Genomic DNA, 14017 nt, shown 5'->3' with positions numbered 1-14017 from the left:
TTGTGGTGGTTGTGTTCTGTCAAGGTGGAACCGTTGCTCCTAGGTTCCTGGGAGTGTCTGGTCACAACATTTTTGTCAACAGATCAACAGATCTGTCAACAGATCAGTACATACCTATGTTTTATGCCAGTTCCTGTTTAAAGACACCTTATTTAACATATGTTGTTGATGCACTTACAGTGAACTCGAGGCCAACAGGCCTATCCTTAGGCCTGAACAAGGGCCACCTCACACGTGTATTTTCTCCTCAGGCACTTCGCAGTCTTGCCTTCAGGAACAACAGGCAGCACTTCAGCACTAGCTTGGGGCCATTTTAGATGCAAAATCAGCAACAAAAAGCACAAGAATGTGAACAATGTGGTGCTGAATAGCTCGCCAGAAGGACAGAATGATAGTTGAAAGAAGGCAGAGCTTGCCTTGTTTGGCCTGAGGTGGGAGCACGCACGTCCATGACTCAGCCTTTTGACCGCTCTGTGCGTGTTCACGGGTGACCATGTTATACCTGAGAGATGGGAGTTTTGGGGTTACAAATAAACTGCAGGGAGTAGGCGAATTTGCAGCTGTGGAACCCACAAATGAGGACCGACTATAATTTCAAAGGGCATCCTTCCCTTCCTTCTAGTTCGTAAACCTGAACAAGCGTAATGCCTGCTGGTTTTTGAATGGTGAGGAGGTGTGTTTTAAGTGGCCGACTATAACTTCTCTCTGCCTGCCTTTCCCAGTGTGGAAGCCAGTCCTCCAGGCCAAGGAAGTCCTCTGAGCAGCCTGTTACCTTCTGCCTCGGTGCCAGAGTCCATGACAATTAGTAAGTACTTTCTGAGCAGCTTCTGCCGATGCCAGGATGACTCTTAGGCCTGCACATCGAGGCAGTGCCTTTGTGCTTGCTCCTGTGTGACCGTGGACTTTACAGAGTGTGGGATGAAGTCAGGTGTGTGTGTGCCTGGTCGTGGACTTGGAGTGTGGTGCGTGGTCGTAAACTCCCTGAGCTGTAAAACTTGATACTTGGGTGTGTGAATGCTCTAAAGGACGTGCTTCAGAGGTGGAGCAGGATTGAGGCAGAGGGAAACTTCTGTCGTTCACGGTTTCCGGGTTTGTCTCCTGCAAGGCCGTCAGCTACAGAGGAACTTTCTAGTTGGGTTTCCTTTGTAGCTCTGGAGGAATCACTTTTGTAGGTAAGGGAGAGAGTGTCTCTCAAAGATGAATGAAGGTTGCTAATCATCAGGTTCAAACTGTTTGCAACCTCACCACTCAGTAAAAGTATTAGCGATACAGCAATTACGGTTAGGTTTGAGTGGCTTTATGTAATAAAGAATGAACCAGCAAACTGTGGCTTAATGTGATAGGAATTCATCGCTCTGTCCAGAGGTAGGAAGGCTGGGCCGGTATGTAGCTCCATGGTCATTGGAGACCAGGGCTCCTTCTATCTTGCCTCATAGTCCAAAATGGCTGTTTTAGCTCCAGCCATCCCATTCTCATCCCAGGTACCAGGAAGGAGGAGGGGGCAAAGGAGAGACTTCTTCCATTTCCACAGGTAGGATTCAGGGGTCTGAACTTGCACAGGGGAAGAAATGATGACCTTTTTCTCTAACCTCTGACTGAAATTCAGTATTTATTTTTTATTGTTTTACTTGATTTTTCAATTGAAGTGTAGTTGTTTACAATATTATTAGTTTCAGGTGTACAACATAGTGATTCAAAATTTTCATAGATTATACTTCATATAAGTTATTGTAATACATTGGCTATAGTCTCTGTGCTGTACAATATGTCCTTGTAGTTTATTTTATCCATAGAAGTTTGTACCGCTTACCCCTCCCCCCATCTTGCCCCTCCCCCTTTCCTCTCCCCACTGGTAACCACTAGTTTGTTCTCTGTATCTATGTCTGTTTCTGTTTTGTTATATTAATTTGTTTGTTTTATTTTTAAGATTCCACATATAAGTGATATCATACAGTATTTGTCTTTTTCTGTCTGACTTATTTCACTAAGCATAGTACCCTCCAGGTCCACCTGTGTTGCTGCAATGGCAAAATTTCATTCTTTTTTATGGCTGAGTAATATTCCATTGTGTGTGTGTGTGTGTGTGTGTGTGTGTGTGTGTGTGTGTGTGTGTATACCACATCTTCTTTATCCACTTATCTGTCCGTGAACAGTTAGGTTGCATTTTCTTTAATTATGAAAGTAGCAGCAAACCATAGGAATCTTAGTAGCCTTGGCAAAATGGGTGACTTGGTCAGATAGAAGTCACAGGCACCTGTAACAACAGTGATATGGAAAAATCTCACAATGTCATTTCTGCTTGAAAATACAGTAGTTTTTTAATGTGATAAAAAATCCTGTATATTAGTGTGTCACTTTTCCTTTTTACATTTTAATAATTCTATTTCAATTTAATCAGTTTCCTTTGTAATCTTGGGTGTTTTATTTGATGTATTTTAAAACATTTTTCTGAGTAGAGGTCCATGGGCTTCATCACCAGACTGCGGAATGGGTCTGTGACACAAAAAAGATAAACTTCTCCCCTCCCCCAAGCTGTAAGGACCCTTCCTAGAAGGTGCACACAGGTTCCTACTTGTGTGGCCAACAGCCATCCCGAGGCCTCCCCTGGCTGCTAAGGAGGCAGTGTGTCCTATCCGTCCACCTGCCCACCCCCAGCCAAAAAAAAAACCACCCATGGCTAAGGAAGGAAGAGGGCTTCGGGGGGCAACCAGCATTCTGATTCAAGGGTGAGGAAGGAAATGAGTAGGCGCTGTGAGGTTGGGGTGTGGGGATTGGGTGGTCTCACTGCGTAACCAAGGCATGTGGTTTACGCTGGTACCTCTCAGCCTCGGGTTGAGCTGAGCAGATATTTCTGTATCTGCCAGTGTGTGGGACACACGGGCCAGAAGAGCGCTAAGGTCACTGGTTTTCAAATTTCAGTTATTTATTTACCTCTGTACTATTACCTACCCTGCCATTTTTTAAGAATGGGTGCCCCTAAAAACCTGAATGCCTTTATTTAAAAATGGACTTTTATATGCTTACTGTGAACGGAGAGCCACTCTTAGTTGACCTAAATAGCAGGGAACTGTGAAAGTAAAGACAAGAAAAGGCGCCAGTGTTAGTAATTCGGCCTGGATGTGGTTGCCTGTCTAAGCATGAGAAGACATCTCCGTGCTAATCCGCTCAGGTATTTTTCCTGACATCATCGGAAGGAGTGGGAAGGGAAGAGGAATTCTCTCTGCGGCGCACGGTTAGTTGATGCCTTGTCCTTCTAGCACCTGCAGTGCTGCCTCTTCACGTGGGTCACACCTTGACCTAGAGGGGTGAGACTTTACCCTGGCCCTGAAGTGCATCTACTCTAAAGACCCCGAAATCGAGGATGTGGAGGCCAGGCTTCATGGGCACCTCATCCTAGGCACCACTTGTAGGGATACAGGCATCTCCACACCGCCACTTCCCCCCACCCTGTGGTACCTAGCACTGTGCTTCCGCATAGGTCTGCTGCACCCTGGCATGAGGTCCCGCCATCTCAGACACAATTCTCTTTGTCAGCTGCTCTTGGGGTCGACAGAGATCATGGTCTGTAGGTCTCCCTCAGCCATCTTCTGACCTTGAGGAGGGTGCTGGCCCTGCTTGTGTGTTTTCACTAAGGACATGCCTCTGAGCACACTGGAGTGATGTTGATGGCAAGGATTTAGACTGTTTTTCTTGTTTTTAGTCGTACACTTTTCTAAAAATGTAAATCCGGTGTTCTTATTTGGTATCTTGGCAAACAGAGGCATACCCAGATTCTACAACCTGCATCTCTGAAGAAAAATGTCACTACATCCACATTTTGACCCTCGACACCCTGTAGCGGTGTGGTTTGTGGGTGATAAGTGTGTATGGCGGGAGGGGGTTCTGTTTTCTGCGGTGGCTGTAAATTTCAGGGAACCTTCAGGGGACAGCACTGTTGTCTGTCCTGTGGGTGTTCCAGACGAGAGATCAGAATCCTGAGAAATTTTGAGCAGTGGGTGGTTTTGACTTGTACCCTCCCCATCCTGCCCCTGCCTCCTGTGTCATCGCAAAAAAATAAGAAGAGCGAGTCTGTCTGGGTATCCAGGGTGTGCTCCTTTGCTAGGGTTGTTGTAACAAAATACCACAGACTGGTGGCTTAGACAACAGGAATTTATTTCTCATAGTTCCGGAGGCTGGAAATCCCCCAAGATCAAGGCGCCGGCAGTCTTGGTTTCTGGCGAGGCCTCTCTCCCTGGCTTGATGACCTTCTCTCTGTGAGCAAGCATCCCTGGTGTCTCTTCCTCTTATAAGGATGCTTTAATTACCTCTTTAAAGGTCCTACCTCCAAATACGGTCAAAACATATGAATTTGGGAGGGATGCAATTCAGTCCATAACAGCGGGTGTCCCAGGAGTGGTGTCCCAAGAGATCTCCAAGTTCAGGATGAGAATTGCATCCCAGCATGTGAAGCATCTAGGATTGCACTGCAGAGGAGATGCCCGACTCTCAAACCCCAGAAGAGCTTGGCAGAGGAACCCCAACTCTGTTCCCTGGAGCGGAGAGTGTTTCCCTCATGTCCCACCAAGTGGATCCCGGCCTGCACTGAATAATCGGGCCAGGTGGCTGTCTCGGCCCTGTCATCGAGCTGGAGCTTGTGTACTTAACCCTTGGTGCTGCGGGTAATTGACAAGTCCTCTGCCAAGCAGCCTCCCCGCCTTGCATGTCTCTGAAACGGCAAGGGGTTTTGTCCCAGGCTTTTGGGGCATATATTATTGTTATTTAGTGCCCAAGAGAAGATGTGTGATCCCACCCCCATTACTGCTCTCTCTTCAGGCTCTTTGGTACTTAGGAAAACACAAAAGCCTGTTATGAAAAACTAGTTATTGAGGGGAGTAGTAAAGACAGTTACGAGTAAACCCAGACACCCGTAATTCTGCCTCAGGGGTCCTTTCCATTCCTGCAGGTGAATTTGCGATCCTGGATTTGGGGCGTGCAGAGTTGTAGCTGGTTGGAATACAGCATGCCTGTTGCTTTAGGAGGACATGCTCTGAAACCAGGCTGCCCAGGTTCAAGTTCTTAAACCTCCCAGGCTCTTGTTTCCTTGTCTAAACATAAGGATTCGATGAATGCTTGTCTCGTATGGTCTGGTCGTTGTGAAGGTTAACCGTGCTGTGCTTAGAGAAGTACTTAGATCACAGAGTTAAGAGCCATGAATGTTAGCTGTTGTGGATGTGCTTATTTTGTATTCAGCTCTTAACGTATATCACAGTTGCCCTTTTTTCCCTCATCTCCCCGTTGTCCTGTTGAATGTGTTGACTGAAGAAAAACGCACAACCTAAAAGTTGTGAGTTGTTTTATTCGGATATGTTACTGAGGACTCTAGCCCAGGACGCAGCCTCTCAGGTCGCTCCGAGAAACTGCTCAGAAGGGGTAAGGGAGGAGTTAGGATATATAGGAGTTTTCTGCTGGAAAAAAAAAGCATGTAGTTGAACATCAGGAGACTACTGCTAATCGCAAGAACCAAACATCTCAAGTTAATGATTCTAGTGCTTTTCTATGCATGGGAAGATGCAAGCGTCTGGGCTCCTCGAAATGATCCCTTAGATATGCATCTTATCTAGGGCCAGTATCCAAAGCACAGAATTCTTCCTGTTTTCCTCCATCCCGGATTGTCCTCAGGGTAGCATTCCACTGCAGGGTCGGCTGCAGTTGCCAATGGCTTGACCCTTGTAGAACTAGAGTGGCGGGCAGCATTCTCTGTTCACAGATGGCTGCATGATATTCCATCACTTGATTTATTACGATTTGCTAGGTTATTTTTTGCGAGGATCACCAGCCAGAGTGTTTTTCTCCCCAGTGAGTTTCTTCATTCATTGTAAGGAAGAATTGAAGAGTGCTATTAGTAAGTGCACTCTGAGAATATTGGCTATTATTTTTTCTGCTTAAGCATTCCTTTGTGGTAAATTTGTGGGATAGGAGGGCAAGGTTGGGCCATATTTATGGGCTAGTTCTCAATAGCCACTTGTGTTCTGAGTTAGTGTGTTGCCAGGAGTATGACAGCTGCATTTCTTTACCCTCTGCCAACGCTAGGTGCTAACATGGTAATGCATTTTTTCTACTTGGAAAATTATCCTTTGTGGTTGGGTGGCTTTGCATTCCCTCCAGGGCAGCCTCTCTTCCCGCTTTTGTTTAACATTTGTATCCCCGGTGTGAGTTGTTGGCTTGGGGCGTGGTCCCCCGTTGGGTGTTCTGCCTGACTTGGGAGGGCAAAGGAGAAAAGGGGGGATGGGACTCCAACAGTCCATCCTGGCTGCTCTTGGAGCTGGGGGCTCGGGGAGGAGGTCGAAAGGAGGGGCCAACAGTCATATTGTGTAAGAATGTGACCTAGTTAAATAATAACATGCTTTAGTAGATCTACGGTGTGCCAAGCATTGTGCCTAAGCGTTTAAAATGCTGTTTTCTCATTTAATCCCCCAGCAGCCTCCTGCAGATAACATCACTCTTCTTGTTTAAGAAAACAGGCTGAGTGAGGTTAAATAACTTGTCGAGGCCTTACAGCTAGGATATCATTCAATTTATTGAGCATCTACTGTGTGCAGGGTGTGGTTGCTAGGACGAGTAAGTGGTGAAGCTGGTGATGGACCCAGGCTTCCTGACTCCCAAGTCCAGATGACCTAAAGAGTGTTCTACCATCACCCAGCCAGGGCATGCAGTGCTGCCAGTAATGGGGTGGGCATCTAGGTCTGAGAGCCTTAAATTATTTTCATCATTATTTTTTTTAATAGAGCAAGGGATTCCTGGGTGAGGACACTAGGTTTTTAGGATGAGCATACCAGACTTGTTTATTTTCAGGGGCACTTTTCACTCTGAGTACTGGAGTCTGAATGTGTCCCCTCCCCAAGTTTATATTTTGAAATCCTAATGTCCAATGTGATGATATTAAGAGATGGGGGCCTTTGAGGTGTGATAAGGTCCCGAGGGCAGAACCCTCACAAAAGAGGTGCCAGAGAGCTCCCTTGTCCCCTTCTGCCGTGTGAGGACACAGCGCGGAGTCTGCAGCCCTCACCTGACCACGCTGGCGCTCTGACCTCCGTCTGCCGGCCTCCGGAAACCGTGAGCAACACATTCCTGTTGTTTGTAAGCCACCCGGTCTGCTGTGTTTTGTTACTGCAGCCCGAGTGGACTGAGACACTGAGGGTTAGTGGGGCCGTGACGCTGGGACTGCTGACCTCTCATCCATTACCAGCCACTCTTTGCAAGTTGCTGCTTCTCCGCCTTCCAGTTCACCCCTTTCCACTAACACCCCAGACGCCCCAGGTGACGACTAAGTTGTCCAGGTTATTGTGCCACCTAGTGGATGGTCCAGGAACTAGCCCTGTAGTTTCTCTTCCCCATCACCACCTTTTCCTCCTCAGAACACATGACCTTTGCAACTCTTGGTGTGCTTCTCCTTGTAGATGGTTTAGGGAATTTCACTAGAGGTTATCATTTTCACATCTACCTGAAATAATAAATGGTGATGATTGTTATTCAAATCCTTTAAACTCCCTTTCCCTTTCTTATTTCTCCACCTTTATCTCAAAAATCTTTGTCTCTCTTTTATGGGATCAAAAATATGACCTTATTTTATTTTATTTTTTTAAAGAAGATGTTGGGGGTAGGAGTTAATTAATTAATTTTTAAATTTTTAATTATTTTTTATTTTTTTATTTTGGCTGTGTTGGGTCTTCGTTTCTGGGCGAGGGCTTTGTCTAGTTGTGGCAAGCGGGGGCCACTCTTCATCGCGGTGCACGGGCCCCTCACTATCGCGGCCTCTCTTGTTGCGGAGCACAGGCTCCAGACGCGCAGGCTTGGTAGCTGTGGCTCACGGGCCTAGTTGCTCTGTGGCATGTGGGATTCTCCCAGACCAGGGCTTGAACCCGTGTTCCCTGCATTAGCAGGTAGATTCTCAACCACTGCGCCACCAGGGAAGCCCAATATGACCTTATTTTTAATGGGTACATAGAAAAGCAGTTTGCCTAATATACTGAAATGGAAGCAAAAGAAAGTCGTGTACTTTTGAAGTGAAATTAGACACAAGAAATCCGTGTTGTCAACCTCTAATGCCTTTAAAAATACCCAGCAGGCCTTCTCATACCATCTTGGAATTGGCACAGAATAGCTTTCCACCTTGTCATCATTTGCTGTTTAAGATGACTTACTCAAGACACCAAATTTTATCATGAATAAAATTCCATTTTCTATTTTGCAGTTCCATTTAACTTTTGGCATTCTTTTAAACTCAATTTGTGGTAACAATGTTTCAACAGAGTTTTGGATTAAATAGTCCTAGGGTCCTAATCTGGGGTCCAGGAGGGTGCAGATGGGGGTCGTGGGCAAGAGAGAAGCTATGTGAGCTGTCGTGATGGAGACTGACCCAGACCCAGAGCCATGAGTCTTTTGGAATAACAGGTGTCTCTGCTTTTGGCCGGGAGTGCTTTAGTCTGTGTGATAACAAGCAGAATAGCTAATACTGAGGACTCATAGGCAAATGTGGTTCATGGGGATGGCATAGGAGGGGCTCTTGGTGGTCAGTAATAATTATGATAATGATTAATACTCATTAAATGATATCACCACAGTCTATGCCATAAACATATCCATCACCTCCCAAAGATTCCTCCCACTCTATTGATCAATTGATTGAATGATTAAGAACACTTAACACCTGATCTGCCCTCGTAGCAAATTTTTGGGGAGTGCTTGTCCTGACGAAGAAAAAAGTGCACTTTCTTTCTTTTTATCCTTTTTTTCTCTTTCTTTCTTTCCCTTTCTTTCCTTCCTTCTCGCTCTTTCTTTCTCTGTTAGATTTTTTTTTTTTTTTTTTTTTTGCGGTACGTGGGCCTCTCACTGCCGTGGCCTCTCCCGTTGCGGAGCACAGGCTCCGGACGCGCAGGCTCAGCGGCCATGGCTCACGGGTCCAGCTGCTCCACGGCATGTGGGATCTTCCCGGACCGGGGCACGAACCCGTGTCCTCTGCATTGGCAGGCAGACTCTCAACCACTGCACCACCAGGGAAGCCCTGTTAGATGTTTTTTCATCCATTCCAAAACTCTTTGTGCCCGTGCTGACCAGATGACAGACACTGTGCTGCTCCTGGCCTGTGAACTGCTGAGCAAGAGGCCAGAGTCCTGCCCTGGGGACTCGCCACACCAGTGGGAGGACAGACACATGTGGGGGGCTGTTTTAACGTGGGTTACCAGGGAAGCTCTCTCTTGGGAGACAGTGGGACTGAGGCTGCGCGATGAGGGGACTGGGCCGGGTTTGGTGGCTTCTGGGCAGAGGTGAGGGGGGAGAGCCGAGCAGGAGGATGCTGGATTTTATTCCAAGTGCAGCAGGCAGCCGGCAGAGGGCCTGAAGCAGGCGTGACGTGACTCTCCCACTTGGCCTTGCAAAGGGCAGGCTGTTCACTTGTGTGCCTTCCTTCCCCCTTTCTGATGGCCCTTCCTCGCCTGAGTGGTTGTTGGAGGGCCTCCCTTGTGCCTCACAGGGTGGGGACTCCTGGGTTGACCTGGGTGTCCTAACTCTCTCACGCTGCTGACAGTCCCTAGTGGGTGCCCCAAGTGTGGTGTGCTGACACCCGTAATTCAGAGAGACGTGCTAAGGGCTGCAGGGGAGCAGAGTGGGGGAGCTTTGGGGGGCGTGATCTGGAGCCCCTACCCTGGGGTCAAGCGCCAGCTGCAGTACTTCCCAGCTAGGTTGCTCTTCCTTTATCCCCAGATGCTCTGGGCCCTGTTTCCTCATTTGTAAAATGAAGACACTTAACTCTGGCTTTTCAGGGCCGTTTGGAGGGGTAAATGCACTAATGCCGGAAGGCACAAAACCTGAGCCCCCAACCAGGTGTTGTACGGTAGGTCTTGTATCGAGAAGCTTCCACAGGTGGTGAGCATTGCCATTCTAGTTCTTCAGAGTCAGGTCATTGCCTGGGGAGGCCAAGGACCCAGGTCGGTGAGAGAATCAGCGCCGTGTCCAGCGTCATCTCACCATGTGTGGGTGTCAGCCGGTGGCATCCCTCCAGGGAGGCCAGCTCTTCCTGAAAGCTTTTCTGGAGACCCCCTTTGGAGACCAGTTCTGAACCTGTTCAGTAGCCCCAAGGGTCCACGCTGTAAACCCTAGTCAGAGCCAAACCCCCAGGATTCTGGAGTCTTCACGTTTCCATGCTGGTTCTTTCCAGATGACATCTGGCAGGCTTCAGATATCAGATCCAGCTGCAAGTTCATACCTATTTCTGGGGCAATTCCAGATCTTCTTTCAGGGAGTGCCTGGAAAATATTAATAATATGGATAGCTCCTCATTTATTTTCCTCCTGTGAGTCAGGCTATACCTCTACTATCACTCAGTTTTCACAGCATCCCTGCAAAGTGGGAGTGTTGGCTTCATTTTATAATTGGAGAAGCAGAAGCCGAGAGAGGCTGCAGTGAAGGTCCCACTGTGAGCGTGTAGGGGAGCTGGGGTTCACCCCCACCCCCCTGCTGTTCCTGGACACCCTCAGCTTCTGGAATTCTCTGCCCTCAGAGGGAAGCATTCAGGTCTGTTGAAATGACCCTGTTGCAGAGGCTTCCCTTCCCTGACTGCCCGTCTGCTTCCATCACCCACGCCTTATCACCCACTTTGTGTCTGAGGGCGCCAGGCTTCCGAAGCCCCTGTGGCCTGAGTGTACTGTTTGTTTCCTTTCCCACCCCTGGAAGGTGAGCTCCTCCAGGGCAGGCGCCTGGCCAGCTTGTTCACTGCGAGGCCCCGGTGCCTGAAACCCTGCCTGCCATGGACTTGCTGCTCAAGACACTTTAGTTGAAGGCGCGAGGAAGGAAGGAATGAATGTTTATTCTAGTTCTAACACACAGGAAAAATTTACAAAGGCTTCTGTAGGAATGAATTGAAAGTGAGTTCCCCGAAGGTGGGCCCACGTCTGTTTTCATCACCTTTGCATCTCTAGCTTGGTCCGCGGTAAAAACCTAGAACTGTGAGCTGCCCGCGGAGTGAAGGAGTGAGTGAATGTTCCGCCTTTCCCCCTGTTGCGTCAGGGAGTGGGCAGCTGGGGTGGAAGGAGCACCAGCCTGGGTTTCGGGAACATTTGGCTCTGATTCCGGCCCTTATAGTAGTGGGTCCCTGCACCTCCCTGGGCCTCAGTTTCCCCAACTGTAAAGTGGAGGAGGCCGCCCTCCAGGATTCCTTGCGCTTCTAGCCGTCTGTTCTGAGAAGAGTCATGATACTCACATCCTCCTTCTGCAACCATTCCAGGACCAGGTTGTGGAAGTCTGGATATTTCTAGGGTCATGCCTGGCCTTGTTGGCTGTCCCAGTAGCAAGGCAGGCGTCTTCATTTCCCTCTTGCTGACTGTCTCCTTTGCAAATGTGTTGACTGTTGCCTTGACTTTGAGTGACCTTCGGCAGGGCGAGCGGGTATCCATAAACATACTGGCTCTGACATTTGGCCTGTAACTTCTTCTACTCTGGGCCAGGTGTTGTTCGATGTAGGAAGCGTGACGGGTTGGAGAGACAGGATGGTATCTGTGTGCGGGTCCAGGCTCCTCTCCTGGGGACTGCTTTGAAACGACGTTGTTTTCCAGAACGTGTAAAGGAGAATAGTCTTTGCGAAAGCAAATGTCACCTTCAGGTTTTCATTCTGCGAGGCCAGCAGCCCTTATATCGTCACTGCCAAATTTCTGTCATCAGTGCTGCTAGATCAGACGTGTAAATCCTTTCTGTCCTTTGCGCATCCTTCATTTCTGTAGTGCCCTGGAGTGGGGTCGTGGACGAATTGAGTTGTGAAGGCAGCCTTTTGAGGAGGAAGGAATGCTGGAGTCAGGCAGACCACAGTGCTGCTGTTCCAGAGCTGTGTGACCTTGGGCAAAGGCCTTAACCTCTCTGAGCTCAGTTTCCCAATCCATGCAATGGAGGTCGTATTACCTGCTTGCAGGACTCTTCTGAAGTCTATGTTGTGTCTAGCACAGAGCCTAGAATATATTGTCTGGGTGCTTCCCGGGAGGCCCATAGATAGTTTGGGAGACTTCAGAAGCCTCTTGCACTTGTGTGCAAAATTATGTTTGTGTGTTTGTGCTCATATGTGGATTTTCCTGGGGAGAAGGTCCTTTGCTTTCATCACTCTCCTTCAAAGGATTGCAGACTTTAGAAAAAAAAAAAAAGAAACACTTTGTGATAATTGCACCTAGTATCTGCCGCAGCCCTAATAATTGCGATATCATTATTCTCGCTGTTGCCATTCTGCTCTCTGACGATCTTTCCAGCTAGACTGGCTGTGTTTTTAGCCACCTCCACTCACAGATTAGCAGTGGGAAGTTATTTAACCTGTCCATGCCTCAGTGTTCTCCTCTATGTAAAATGAATCTGCTAATAATACACATCTGACAGGGTTGTGAGGATTAAATGAATGACTACATGAGAAATGCTCAAGATAGTTTATATAAATTACGCCTCGATAGGAAAAATGGAAAAGAACGTGAACATGCAGTGTGCCTGGCATAGCAAATGCTCACTGACTGGTAGGTGCTATTTTATTGTTAACGTCCTCAAAGGGTACACTGCTGGCTAGTCATCCCGAAAACAGTATCTGGGCCTTCCTGTTGAACTGCAGGTGGATAGATCCGATTTCCTGTTTCAGTGACACCATCCCTCCTGCAGAGGCCCCTCAAGGTGCCTTCCCGTGGCATCTCCTCCTTAACTTCCCTCTCCTCTAGAGGAGATGAAGCTGTACACGCTTTCTGTGAGGCCGGTGGTCTCAAGAATGGAAGTGTGATCAGATAGGACAGTGATTCTCAGCCAGGGGCGATTTCAACCCCCAGGGGGCATTTGGCAGTGTCTGGGGACGTTGTTGGTTGTCACCACTGGGGTAGGGATGCTACGGCATCTAATGGGTGAGCCCAGGGACGCTGCCATACATCCTACAGCACACGGGACAGGCCTCACACTGGAAAATTATCCAGCCCCAAATGTCAGTGCCAAGGATGAGAAACCCTGAACAGGCAATGGGGCTATTTTCCAGGAATCATAGTTTATTTTATACATTTTTTTTTTAACCACTTGACTCCTCCTGCATGGTTCAGGGAATGAAACAGGATAAAAACGAACCTGAATGAAATGACAGATCCCAGAAAGCGTTGGTTCAGTGTGTACTTGGGAGCTGTTTAGTTCCATCACCCCTGCACTGAAGGCGATTTAGGGGGGCTGAAGGGCACATAAGGATAAACACCTGTAGAAGCTACCAGAATAAATGATCCCAGCCCGATAGCTGTAGTCACCCTCAGCATGTGCAGCTCATTGGTGCTATTTTATTGGAACTTATTGAAAATTCCTTCAGTTGATATTTTTGGCGTTCCTGTCAGCCTTACATTCCTTCACTTCCTCTTTAGAAAATGAGTTTCTACTCTCAAATTAATTTCTTTGAATATATCAATATGATGATCTGGGAGCTGGAAGTTGCAAGAAGGTGGCTCAGTGTGCATCTCTGCCTGTTGCAGGAAGAGCAGCACGGAGCCACCAGGGGGCGCCCTGACCCTTTCTCTGCCTCCCCCTCCCCGCTTTCCTTCTGGGGATTGTTGCTGGCTCAATTTTTGATGTCCAGCGCTGGTGCCCTGTTTTAACGGTGAGGGGGTGGGGGGGAACGATGGTCTTTTCTAGGTGAAAACATCACCCACACACAGACCATCCTACTCGCCGTTAGCACAGCTATCGCCGTACATTGCCAGTGGCTTTCTGAAGGGGAGGTTTAGGTGTCTGGTCCTGTTTTGAAATGGAATATACAGTTAATTAGAAAATAGTTCTCCTTTGTAATTGCTTTTCATGAGATATGATTGATTATCCAGGGATATTTATTCAGCACTTGAATCCTAATCATTGCCTTCTTTTTCCGATTTGGGGTGTGTGCAGTGATAGGTAGTGGAGAGAGTTAAGCCCAGATAATCAGCCTGATTGTTCCCTTTTGTTTTTGTTTTGGTTTGTTTTTTATTTATTTTATTTTTGGCTGCGTTGGGTCTTCATTGCT

The 14017-nt window shown here is 47.8% G+C and overlaps 1 protein-coding gene across 5 annotated transcripts in view; it reads left to right on the top strand.

Annotated features, from left to right (window-relative positions):
• The window catches only part of SNX29 (sorting nexin 29), a 550741-nt gene that overhangs the window by 83155 nt on the left and 453569 nt on the right, over nt 1-14017 (top strand). For all 5 annotated transcript variants that reach the window (XM_019928689.3, XM_073792297.1, XM_073792298.1 and 2 more), the window contains one exon: nt 723-805. In XM_019928689.3, coding sequence (XP_019784248.1) covers nt 723-805 — 83 coding nt within the window. The remainder of the gene's footprint in view (nt 1-722; nt 806-14017) is intronic.

The sequence above is a fragment of the Tursiops truncatus genome, chromosome 15, assembly GCF_011762595.2.
Source record: "Tursiops truncatus isolate mTurTru1 chromosome 15, mTurTru1.mat.Y, whole genome shotgun sequence".
Classification (NCBI taxonomy): domain Eukaryota; kingdom Metazoa; phylum Chordata; class Mammalia; order Artiodactyla; family Delphinidae; genus Tursiops; species Tursiops truncatus.
Note: the sequence above shows the minus strand (reverse complement) of the source record. Positions and strands in the feature narration are given on the sequence as shown.